Raw genomic sequence first — 12,048 nt, 5'->3', positions numbered from 1 at the left:
AAACTCTTAATGGCTGAGCCACCCAGGCGCCCCTCTTAAAAATTTCTTTTAATTAATTTTTTTTTACTGAGATATAATTAACATACAGGTGTATAATGTAACAATTCGATATTTGCATATATTGTGAAAGAATCACCACAATAAATTTAGTTAACACCTGTCACTATGCACGGATTTTTTTTTCCATGTGATGAAATCTAAGATTTACTCTCTTGGCAACTTTCAAATGTGCAACACGATATTATTAATTACAGTCAATATGCTATACATTGCATCCCCACACTTTATATATTTTGTAACTGGAACTTTGTACCTTTTGACTGCCTTTACCCAGTTCCTCGCCACCCCCTGCCCCTAGTCTCTGGTAACGCCAGTCTGCTCTCTGTATCCGAGTTCAGTTTTCCTTTCTTTAGATTCCACAGGTATATGGCGTTTGTCTTTGACCAGCTTATTTCACTTAGTATAATGCCCTCCGTGTCCATTCATGTGGTTGCAAATGGCAAGGTTTCCTTTTTTATGACTGAATAATATTCCACTGTGCGTGTGTGCATATGCATGCATGCGTGCCTGGGTGTGGACCACATTTTCTGCATCCACATTTTCTGCATACATCAGTGGACCCTTAGGTTGTTTCCATATCTTGGCTTACGAATAATGCTGCAGTGAACAAGGGGGTGCAGGTATGTTTCTGAGTTAGTGTTTTCATTTTCTTTCGTTAAATACCCAGAAGTAGGATTGTTGGATGCTATGGTAGTTCTGTTTTGAAGTGTTTGAGGCTCCTTCCTACTGTTCTTCCAAGTGGCCGCACCAGTTTGCATCCCCTCCAGTAGGACACAGTGGTTTCCCATCTTCTCCGACACTTTATTTCCTGTCACAGACCCGCACAGGTGTGCGGTGATAGGTCATTGTGGTTTTAATTTGCATTTCCCCAAGGGTCAGTGATGTTAAGTATCTCTTCTAGTATTCGTTGGCCCTCTGTGTGTCTTCTTTGGAAACATTTCTCTTCAGATCCTCTGCCCAGTTTCTAATCAGATTGTTTGGGGTTCCTCTGCTATGGGGTTGGAGGAGTTCTTCCTCTATTTGGAGATGAACTCTTTTTTTTAATTTTTATTTATTTTTATTTTTTAAAAGATTTTATTTATTTATTCGACAGAGAGATAGAGACAGCCAGCGAGAGAGGGAACACGAGCAGGGGGCGTGGGAGAGGAAGAAGCAGGCTCCTAGCGGAGGAACCTGATGTGGGGCTCGATCCCATAACGCTGGGACCACGCCCTGAGCCGAAGGCAGACGCTTAACCGCTGTGCCACCCAGGCGCCCCAATGAACTCTTGATCAGATAGATGATTTGCAAATATTTTCTCCCATTCTGTAGGTTGGCTTTGCATTTTGCTGGTTGTTTCCTTTAGGGGGCCGAAGCTTTTGAGTGTGGTGTAGTCCCACTTGCTTGTTTTGGCTTTTGTTGCCTTTGTTTTTGGTGTCAAATCCAAAAAAATTATTGCCCAGACCAATGCCAAAGAGCTTACTGCCTATGTTTTCTTCTAGTAGTTTGATGGCTTCAAGTCTTGCGTTCAGGGCTTTAAGCCACTTAAAGTTATTTTTTGTGTATAGTGTAAGCAAGCGGTCCAGTCCCATTCTTTGACCTGTGGCTGTCCACCTTTCCCAACACCCTTTGTTGAATAGACTGTCTTTTCACAGTGCTCGTGTTTGGACAGTCCCTCCCCATATACCATCCTGGACCTTTCCCTGTCAGTGATATCCAGTGGCCAGTACAGGGCCTCTTCGGTGTTCATCAGACACCCCAGCACCTGGGTGCTCATCTCTTGGGTGTGTGGGCCCCACCTCTCTCCATCTCACTGGCTTCCAGGACCCCACCCCCCCCAATCTACTTCAGGACTCACACACGGCACATTTTCATCCCTCAGCGTGGACCCACTGTAGATGTTTTCCCAGTGGCAATGTTTTCTCCTTGTCCTGTCAATTCCCCACACCTCCTACCTGCCCTTTGACCTCATGGGGTCTTCCTGTGCTGTGGTCCCTGCATCTTCTCTCCCTCCCAGGATCGTGGATCACACAGTCCTTGCCTCCCCTCCCCTCACCTGCCCTTCAACACCAGACCTCCATTACTCCCCTCTTCAAAACCAGCCTTCTGCCTGTGTTCTAGAACCATCCTTTCTCTTCCATTTCTTCTCTTTAGTTGGTCCCTCTGCACTATGATAAATGTATCTAAGTCTCTCCTTTTCTGTAAAAACATCTCCAGCCCCCTGTCTGGCCTCCCGGCGCTTATGCTCTTTGCCAGAAAGTCTGTCTTATATCTTCATTTCCTTTTCTCCCCATTGCAGGCTGGCCTGTATTTCTTCACCACTCCATTTAACGTTCCCTGACTAATGTTGTCAGTGACACCCCACTCTCCCTTTTCCAGAGGCCTTGCCCTTACCTGGCCTCCCTGCCTCCTCTGTGTTTCCACTGCTGGTTCTCCTCGGTTTTCCTTCCTCTGACAGGTGTACCTCTCTCTGTTCCCTTCCTCCTCCTGTTCCTCGGTGCCTCTCAAATTTGTGTCTCCCTCCTTAACCAAGGTGCCCCTTCCCATGTCTTTCTGCCTGAGGATCTATCAGCTTGAATACATCAGGACAGCCTCACACTGGGAAAAGGGGTGAAGCTCTAGTGACCATCCTCCCTGGGATACCCCAGACCTTCCCCTCTGATTTTACACCCTCCCTCTCCATCTGTCAGCAAGCCCTGCTAACTTCGTTCCCCGCATTTCTTTTCTTTTTTTTTTTTAAATTTATTCGACAGAGATAGAGATAGCCAGAGAGAGAGGGAACACAAGCAGGGGGAGTGGGAGAGGAAGAAGCAGGCTCATAGCAGAGGAGCCTGATGTGGGGCTCGATCCCACAACGCCGGGATCACGCCCTGAGCCGAAGGCAGACGCCTAACCCCTGTGCCACCCAGGCACCCCCACTCCCCACATTTCTTAAAATGACTCCTTTCCTTCTGTTTCCTGCTACCACTGTCCTGGCCCAGCCTTGACCCTTCTCGCCAGCCCTGGGCCGCCCCTCCTCGGGCCCTGACTCCGTCTTATCCTTCTCCAGTCCCAGCCATAGAAAACCCCCAAGCCACTCCCTGGCTTAACGCCCTGCATTGCTCCCGTCACCGGACAGTGAAATCCAGGCATGGAGTGCCCTGCCTGTGGGTGCCCACTGCATTCTGTGACTTGCATGTCGGGCTGGGACATATCTTTCTAGACGTGGCTTGGGGGCATCTGCAGAACGCTTTCCGGGAGGCCCCAGGCAGGGCCCGTCCTTCTGGCCCTCTGCCACACTCTGTCTCTGCGTGCCGTCCTGCTGATGGGCCAGCTCATGGGAATTTTTGCCGAGCCTGGTTCCTGGCACAGATCCGGCCCGAGTGGATATTTCAGAAAAGTACCCAGCTCCAGGGAGCCTTGGGTTGGGCCTCACCTACGCACGTCCTGAGCAGATGTCTTCGCAGAGCTGTTCCTTTATGCTTTTCCGTCCCAAGTCACCCAAAGATAAGAGCCTGAGAAGAGTTCCTACATTTTGAAGAAAAAATTAATGGGGACAGAGGAAATAGAAACCTAAAATTCAAACAGTAGGCCTGAAAAGGGAATGTGGGAAAGTTGAGATATTCCAAAGAGAGGAATTTCTGTAGCTAAGGTCTGAGGTCAGGGGGTCCGTTCCTGTCCTTCCTTGGGCCATGGGCCATTAGACTATGCTTTTAACCAGCTGTTAAATTGTAACTAATTGCTACCAAGACAACAGGCCCAGTATCAAGAAAACTATTTATGAAAGCCAGATACATTTAAAAATGTTTTGTCTTATGAAAAATTCTGTACCTGAATGAGAGGATTTACAAAAGTGTTTTTTAATTTTTTATATATTTTTAAAGATTTTATTTATTTGAGAGAGAGAGAGAGGGAAAAGCACAAGCAGGGGAAGGGCAGGGGAGAAGCAGACTCCCCACTGAACGGAGTCCGATGTGGGGCTCGATCCCAGGACCCTGGGGTCATGACCTGAGCGGAAGGCAGACATTTAACTCACTGGGCCACCCACGGGCCCCAGAGTGTTTGTTTTTTATTTATTTTTTTATTTTTTTAAAGATTTTATTCGTTTATTTGACAGAGATAGAGACAGCGAGAGAGGGAACACAAGCAGGGGGAGTGGGAGAGGAAGAAGCAGGCTCATAGCGGAGGAGCCTGATGTGGGGCTGGATCCCACAATGCCGGGATCACACCCTGAGCCGAAGGCAGACGCTTAACCGCTGTGCCACCCCAGGTGCCCCTGTTTTTTAAATAAAAGAACATTTTAAAAAAATATTTTTTTTTTTTCAGTAATCCCCCCCCCCCCCCCCCCGACATGGGGCTCAAACTCACGATCCCGAGACCAAGAGTCACATCTTTACTGGCTGAACTAGCCAGGTGCCCAAGAACATATATCCCACCTCGTTTCATGAAGAATTTGAGTTGGTTTATAAAAATACTTTCAAGACAGAAGGATAAATAATTAGCTGGTCGGATAGGGTCAAAGAAACATGGCTAGAAAAAACCCGGGGAGTGGTTAGCCCCGGAGAAGCTGCAAATTGCACTCTGGACTCCCTGCCCTGGTAGTTTCCAGAAATCCCCAGCACACCCAGGATGTTACTGGGCCATCTACTCGGGGGAAGGACGGCCTTTCCTGATACTGAGTCAGAGGAATGTCTGTTGTAGCGTTTGGTGAAGTGGAAGACAGTGTCCCCGTACAACTTGCCACAAGAGATACAGTTGCAAGTCTGGACGGAACAGGCTGAATAGACAGACAGCCCATTGTATGGAGTATGGGGAAGGGATGATGTCAGAGCTCAGGGTGGTATGGGGAAGGGATGACGTCAGAGCTCAGGGTTGTATGGGNGGTATGGGGAAGGGATGACGTCAGAGCTCAGGGTTGTATGGGGTATGGGGAAGGAATGACATCAGAGCTCAGGGTTTATGGGGTATGGGGAAGGGATGACCTCAGAGCTCAGGGTTGCACGGGGTATGGGGAAGGGATGATGTCAGAGCTCAGGGTGGTATGGGGTATGGGGAAGGGATGACGTCAGAGCTCAGGGTTGTATGGGGTATGGGGAAGGAATGACATCAGAGCTCAGGGTTTATGGGGTATGGGGAAGGGATGACCTCAGAGCTCAGGGTTGCACGGGGTATGGGGAAGGGATGATGTCAGAGCTCAGGGTTGTATGGGGTATGGGGAAGGGATGACGTCAGAGCAGGGTTGTATGGGGTATGGGGAAGGAATGACATCAGAGCTCAGGGTTTATGGGGTATGGGGAAGGGATGACGTCAGAGCTCAGGGTTGTATGGGGTATGGGGAAGGGATGACGTCAGAGCTCAGGGTTAGCAGCCCTTGATGGGGATCAGAGCAGGCTCAGACAACGGACTTGACCTGGGCAGAGACTTGAAGCCGTCGAGGAAGGGTAACAGCCACGCTTCCCTTTCTTTTCCTGGAAGGCGGAGGAGGGTTTGGAACCTTAGCCCTGACGCTGCCATGGGGTGGCAGGCAGAGGCCAGGGGACTCATTCTGCGTGTGGCCTGTCACCGACTCCTGGGGGCTAGAGTGTGTGACCTTGGTCAGCCAAGAGCTGAACTCACCAGGGGTTGACCTCCTGCTAAATGTGAGAACGGAAAAGAAAAGGAGGGCCTCCAGCTCTCCCCAGCCCCCGCTATTGCAAAACAGCCCGTTGGGCTCTGAGCCTACCTGCAGGTTACTGTGTGTGCGCCCTTAGTTGTCAAGGGCCCGGGCTGAGGCCGAGGCCAGAAGGTCACGCAAGCTCGTGCGGGTTCTCACTAGTGGATTAGAGCCTGGGGCCATACTTCCCAGCCTCAGGCCACCATCTGAGTGACCGCAGCTTTCTGTGACTTGCTCAGGTGCCCGGTAAGGTGGGAGCAGTGCTCACGACACCCCGCACGGCAGGGGCTTGGGACGGGGCCTGCTTGTAAGCATACAGTCCGGGTTTGCTGTCACTGTTATTGGACGCACGTCGCAGACCAGGGGCACCGCTCTTAAGAGATCGGTCATAACTTCACTTCTTCACGTGGACATTGTAACGGGCGCCGTGTTGAGAAAAATGAGCTCATAAGTCACCCTGGTTGACACGAAGCGATTGTGATCCTTCGCTCGGAGGCGGTAGTTCTGTCTACAGTCGACAGCCAGCATTTGCCGTGAAGTGGAAAGCCTTCAGCTCAGTCTCGGGTTGCTGCTTCGAGATAAGCTGTCTTACTTCACTGCCTGGTGCGGAGGGGGCTGCTGGCAGGGCCGGGCCCCGGGTGCCAGCTGAAGCTCTGGGTCGTTCCTTGCAGGTCGTGAACGTTACCGGGATTTCCGTGGGAACTGGCTTGGCCTCCGCTTGCGACACACTGATGTCTCAGGTGAGGAGGGACCACCCCTCCCCCGCACCCTGGTTTGGGTCAGTTACCTTTCCTGTGGGAGGTGATGTAAGGGACTGTCCCCTCTGTGGCTTTTGTTGCCTCTGATTTGTCAAATGCCATGCTGCTGACGGCTTTCCTAATCGTGTCCTCGGGGCCTGTGTGCTGGGGGGGGGCATGCTGGGTTTCCCTTTTTCTTTCCTGTTGTGATCTCTCCCACCCTAAAACTGTCCTCCCTTACCCGATGTTGAAGACCCACATCTCCATCTCCTACCCGCATCTCTGTCCTGAGGGCCAGGCTTGAATGTCGGTCACGTCCCAGACACCTCAAACTCAGCTCGACCCGAACTAAACTCAGCAGGCTTTCCCACCTGAACGGTCTCTCTCAAAAGAATACACCACCCTCCTCCGCTCGAGTCAGAATCCTTCTTTATCCGCCATCTCCGCAGGTTAGCAGGGAGTCTGCTTTTTTGTGTCCGTCCTCACTGGCTGTCATGGGATTGGGAACTCCGGGTTGGTGTGCCAGCATAATCAGAGGAGAGGCAGATTCTGGTCCAGGCCTTTCACTCCTGGCTCTGTCTTCCATCTCACCCCCCTGCTTTACAACCATAGTGGTTTCCCTACTAGGATCCGAGGTGCTTGGGGAGAAAGGCTTTATCCCATTCAGCCTTTGAATCACTGTGGTTCAGCCTTGTGCTAGCGATGGAATGGGTACCCTGGAAGTTTGTTGAATGAGTGAGAGGAAGGCAGAGAGGCAAGCAGAGATGGGTAGATGGGTGCACAGATGGTTGGATAGATGGATGATGGATAGCCAGATGGATGGATGGGTGGAGGGACGGACGGATGGATAGATAGATGGTTGGGTGGGCAGTTGGGTAGATGGATGATGGATGGACAGGTGGATAGATGTTTGGGTGGGCGATGGATGGATGCTTGGGTAGAAGGTTGGGTAGGTGAATGATGTGTGGATGGGTGGGTGGGTAGAGGGATGAATGGGTGGACAAATGGCTGGGTGGATGGTAGATGGATGAGTAAATTGATGGATGATGGATGGATGGGTGGGTGGGTGGATGTATGACGAATGAGTCCCGCCTTGAAACCCAGTGCCTGGGAGAGAGAGGACAGGGTTATGTCCAAAGGAAGGAGCAGCTCTCAGCATACGTGGTGTCTGCCAAGCTGTTGCACTCAGCTCCCCGACAGTTTGTGCACGATGGATTCTGAGAGAGTTTTTGCAGGCTGAGCTGAACAGGGCTCTAAAGGAATTAATGCAGTTTAGGCTCAACTTAGCTCTGGATTGGCATGGCACAGGATATGAATTTTTATTTTAAAACTCATTTTTTGTCCCTTTTCTGCACCATTTTTGTTATTTTTATTCATACAGTTTTTTTAAAAAACAGAAAGCACTATATCTTTATTTCCCCACCTAGAATGGACATCTTTCTGTATTAATAAATGTATTCCATAATAGCGTGTTGTTTCCTGGATTTTTAAATAACCTTTTAAAGTGATAGTAAAAGAAATAATAAAAAAGAAAAAAGAAAATAAAATAGAAAGATACTGAAAGTCAAGCACATATAGAAACTTCAGGTTACCTACAAAAGTATTTGAAAAAAAATGGGGGGAAAATTACTAAAATTTAACCCTTAGGAGTTATCTCTGTTAAATTTTTGGTGACAATCCTCCAAATATTCCCATTGATGTACACTTACACACCCACACCATTCTAAAATCTACATTTTTTTGAAAGATTTTATTTATTTGACAGAGAGAGACAGCCAGCGAGAGAGGGAACACAAGCAGGGGGAGTGGGAGAGGAAGAAGCAGGCTCCTAGCACAGGAGCCTGATGTGGGGCTCGATCCCAGAATGCTGGGATCATACCCTGAGCCAAAGGCAGATGCTTAACGACTGTGCCACCCAGGTGCCCCTGTACTGTGCCTTAAGGTAGACTGCTTTTTGGATGTGGAAAGAGACAGTCATTCGGGTTACTTGAAGGAAAGGGAGCGTGGGAAAAGCTCCGTGAGGCCCAGACCCCAGACTCGGCCAAGGCCACTGTGGGGACATGCCCCTCAGCCTCGGTCGGGGCTGCTTCTGTCTGGGGCCTGCGCTGTCCTCCCCTGGCCCTCTCCCTGCTCCATGCTCTGGCCCCCCGGCGGCTGGTCGCCTCTGGCTTCTGTACCCTCGTCCCTCTTAGACTTCAGCAGCTTATGTTGGTTCCCTCCTGGGAAGCCCCCACTGTCCCCTTCCCGCTGTGGTGGCCACTGGGCCTGGTGTGCCACCCCGGTCCCAGCCACGCGGGCCGCCCGGCCGGGCCTCTCCCCGCCGGCTCTCGGCACACCGCGGCATTCGTTACCATGGCGTGTTTTCTCTCTCAAGTCCTTTGGAGGCAAGAACCTAAAACGCGTGGGCATCATCCTTCAAAGAGGAATCCTCATCTTGATGCTGTGTTGCTTTCCTTGCTGGGCTGTCTTCATCAATACGGAACGGATCCTCCTGCTCTTAAAACAAGACCCCGAAGTCTCCAGGTCAGCCGCAGCTCTCATGTCAGAACCCCAGGTTCAGAGTAAGTGACCGTCCGGGCCTCTTACCCGTGTTGACATATTCGGCCGATTCCCTGGACTCGAAGCCCGTGGCAAACGGAAGCTGTGACCTGCGGAGTGCAGGCTAGAGGGCTGGCAGGGACCACCTGACACTGGGGGACACAGGGACACGGGGTAACACGGTGGCCTGGTGCCGTGCCCAGAGTGAAAAGATACAGGACAAGAATGTAATACCCTTGGCCTGAGACCACCTTTCCCAGAGTTGCTCTGTTCTGGTGTTCTGCAAACGCACGGAGTGTTTCTCTCCCCCCAGAAGGAGAACAGCAACATAGTTGCCTTCACTTTTATTTTTAGAGTTGGGTTTGTTTGGTTTTTTTAACCTGCAGTTGCAGCAAGCTCTCTGGGATTGTCTTCAGGGTACATGGCACGCAAGGAGGCTTCTCTCCTTTTCTAGAAGACGTCTTGCTTCAGTGTGAGATACACCTACAATCCCAACTCCGAAAGTTTCTAAATTTCGCCCACGTTCCAGTTCATTTTGCGGTGTTCGTTCCACCTTTTCTGCCAAGAATGAGCTGAAAGGTGTAAAGTCCGGCTTCCCTTTAGAAAGTACACGGTCAGCGGGCCTGATGTGGTGTTAATTTGGGTTGCAGAAAAAGTCTCTTAAGAGCGTCATTAAATTTCCCCATGTAAATTATTTTTAGTTTTAATTTTTAGAAAATACCGTGTGGATTCAATTTGAAGAAGTATGATCAGCAGTTGTTTGGATATTAACCGAAGGCTGTTTGTTGTTTATTTCAGGATAGCCCAGATTTATGTGATGATTTTTATTCCTGCTCTTCCTGTAAGTGTCAAGGGTATTCTTTTTTTTAATTAATTAATTAATTAATTTGAGGGGGAGAGAGAGAGCATGAGCAGGGGGGAGAGGCAGAGAGAGAAGCAGACTCCCCGCTGAGCAGGGAGCCCAACACGGGGCTCGATCCCAGGACCCCGGGATCACTACCTGAGCTGAAGGCAGGTGCTTAACCGACTGAGCCACCCAAGTGCCCCGCGTTGCTTTACAAGCAGCTCATGAATGTGGGCAAGTGTGTGCCTCCCTCCTTTTATCATAGTGCTGTCCGTGTGTAAGTTGAACAGGTATCTCTTGGACCTGCCACCGTCCCTTACTGATTCTCAGAGCTTGTACCACTTTGAGGCCCAGCAGCTTACAAGAAGTACACACACCGGTGGATCAGGGGAAGAACTCGCCTTCCTAATGCCATGGTTACTTTGGATTGCAAATTAATCAGGATGTTTCCAGGGCTCCCCTGGGATTTTGGGAAGTACCCCCCTCCCCCAGCTGGCACCCTCGGAGCCATTCAGATGTCAAGGTAGTGAGCAATTTCTGCTTCAGCCAGTTAGAGGTCGACTTGTCCGTTTGTCAGCAAGTCTTTTCTGGAAAATTCCAAACAGTTAGCATCCTAGCATTGATTGGTGTGGCTCTGGTTCTCTGATTTTGACATCTCATCAAGAGGAAATGTCTTCTTAAAAAACAGAACTGACAGAAACTGTTGGAGTTTTACTATCCTATTAATGTGAGGGGTTTTTGTGTTTTCTCTTACAGGCAACATTCCTGTTCCAGCTGCAGACGAGATATTTACAAAGTCAGGTGCAGATTCTTTTTCTGTTTTTACTCCGCGGTACTGGAAACGTATATAGTAAATATTCTTAGGGAGTTTTCTGTGAAAGTAATTCACAATTTTTTTCCTGGAATTCTACCCAGAGCTCCTTGTTGGGGAGACGTGACGGCTCGTAGATGGACTTTGTCCGGCTCAGGGGAGATGCCGGTCTCCATCTGTCCAATTCCTGTGCCCACCCCTGGTGTTAACTCCACCTCTAACCTCTTCTGTGGGCTGCTGGCTGGCTTTGGGTCTGGCCCCAGGCCTGGCTCTCGTGCCTCTGTTTTAGAGGAAGAAGCCCCAGAGTTCCTGTGGCCCAGAAGTGCCTGGGGTTCACGGTGCCCCTGGTATATGAGATGGAGAAGGGACATGGGTGAGAAGGTAGAGGGCAGAGGTAAGGGGTGACCTCTGCGTCACCATGCCACCTCCCCATGTCCCTTTTCTATGAGCCATCTGCTTGCCTTCATGTGACTTCTGTCCACAGAAGCCGCTCTTTGTTTGTTTGTTTGTTTTTAAGATTTTATTTATTTATTTATTTGTCAGTGAGAGAGCACAAGTGGGAGGGGGGAGCAGAGGGAGAAGCAGGCTCCGTGCTAAGCAAAGAGCCCGACGTGGGACTCGATCCCAGGACCCCGGGATCATGACCTGAGCTGAAGGCAGACGCTTCCCGCTGAGCCACCCAGGCGTCCCCACACGATGGTGGTCAGCTCCATTTAAACACACAGAGAATCCTCAGGAAAATGTTCATCCGAAGACCAGTGTAGGGTAGGCCACAGACCCAGAAGGAGTGAGGCTCTGCGGCCCCGTAAAGCACGTGGGTGAACATTCACCGCATGCCTGCTAGGGGCCCGGCCTGGCAGGTGTTTTGTGTGCGAGGACGTCATAAACCTTCCCCGCGGCCTCGTGGAGAAGTAACTGGGCCCAAGCGTCTCCCAGATGGTCCTCCCGGGACGCCGCATGCCAGGAGCGGATTTGCGGTGCACGCGATCATTCCTTCTCTGCTGTCTCCGTGGTACCAGCTGGGGCGCAGCGGGTCATCAGAAGCACTTACACGCAGCTGGTTGCTTGGGCTTGCAGCTGCACCCGTGGCGGAGATGCAGCCGGTGGCTTTGACCCTGGCCGCTGCGGTCCCATGTAGCTACGCTGTCCTTTAAAATCCCTGCCTGTGTAACTCTGCCTGTTTAGAGGGACTCCCTCTTCCTCCTGCGCGACTCATTGCTTTCACACGACTTCCACGTTGTCCTCTCCCCGGAGGTGTGGGGGCTGTTTCCACACCACAAAGTCCGGCCAGAGCAGCTGGCTGGCCTGCCTCTTCACTCGACTTGACTCGGACGCTCTTGCCTGGATTTGGGACCTCCCGCAGGTGGAGGGCTCAATCCCACCGTCTAACCTCCCCACCTCCAGATGCCGAAGGCAAGTCTAGGTTGCCACCTGTGTGACCGATCGG

General features: G+C 50.8%; 1 protein-coding gene across 1 annotated transcript in view; it reads left to right on the top strand.

Annotated features, from left to right (window-relative positions):
- LOC109489886 (multidrug and toxin extrusion protein 2) overlaps positions 1–12,048 on the top strand; it is a gene marked incomplete at its 5' end in the record, with an annotated part of 59,233 nt that overhangs the window by 1,439 nt on the left and 45,746 nt on the right. The window contains 5 exons of the mRNA XM_034647284.1: positions 6,343–6,411; positions 8,783–8,931; positions 9,745–9,787; positions 10,547–10,591; positions 11,971–11,984. Of these exons, the coding sequence (XP_034503175.1) occupies positions 6,343–6,411; positions 8,783–8,931; positions 9,745–9,787; positions 10,547–10,591; positions 11,971–11,984 (320 nt within the window). The remainder of the gene's footprint in view (positions 1–6,342; positions 6,412–8,782; positions 8,932–9,744; positions 9,788–10,546; positions 10,592–11,970; positions 11,985–12,048) is intronic.

Source organism: Ailuropoda melanoleuca, chromosome 17 (genome assembly GCF_002007445.2).
Source record: "Ailuropoda melanoleuca isolate Jingjing chromosome 17, ASM200744v2, whole genome shotgun sequence".
Lineage (NCBI taxonomy): Eukaryota > Metazoa > Chordata > Mammalia > Carnivora > Ursidae > Ailuropoda > Ailuropoda melanoleuca.
This window is presented reverse-complemented; position numbering and strand designations above follow the sequence as displayed.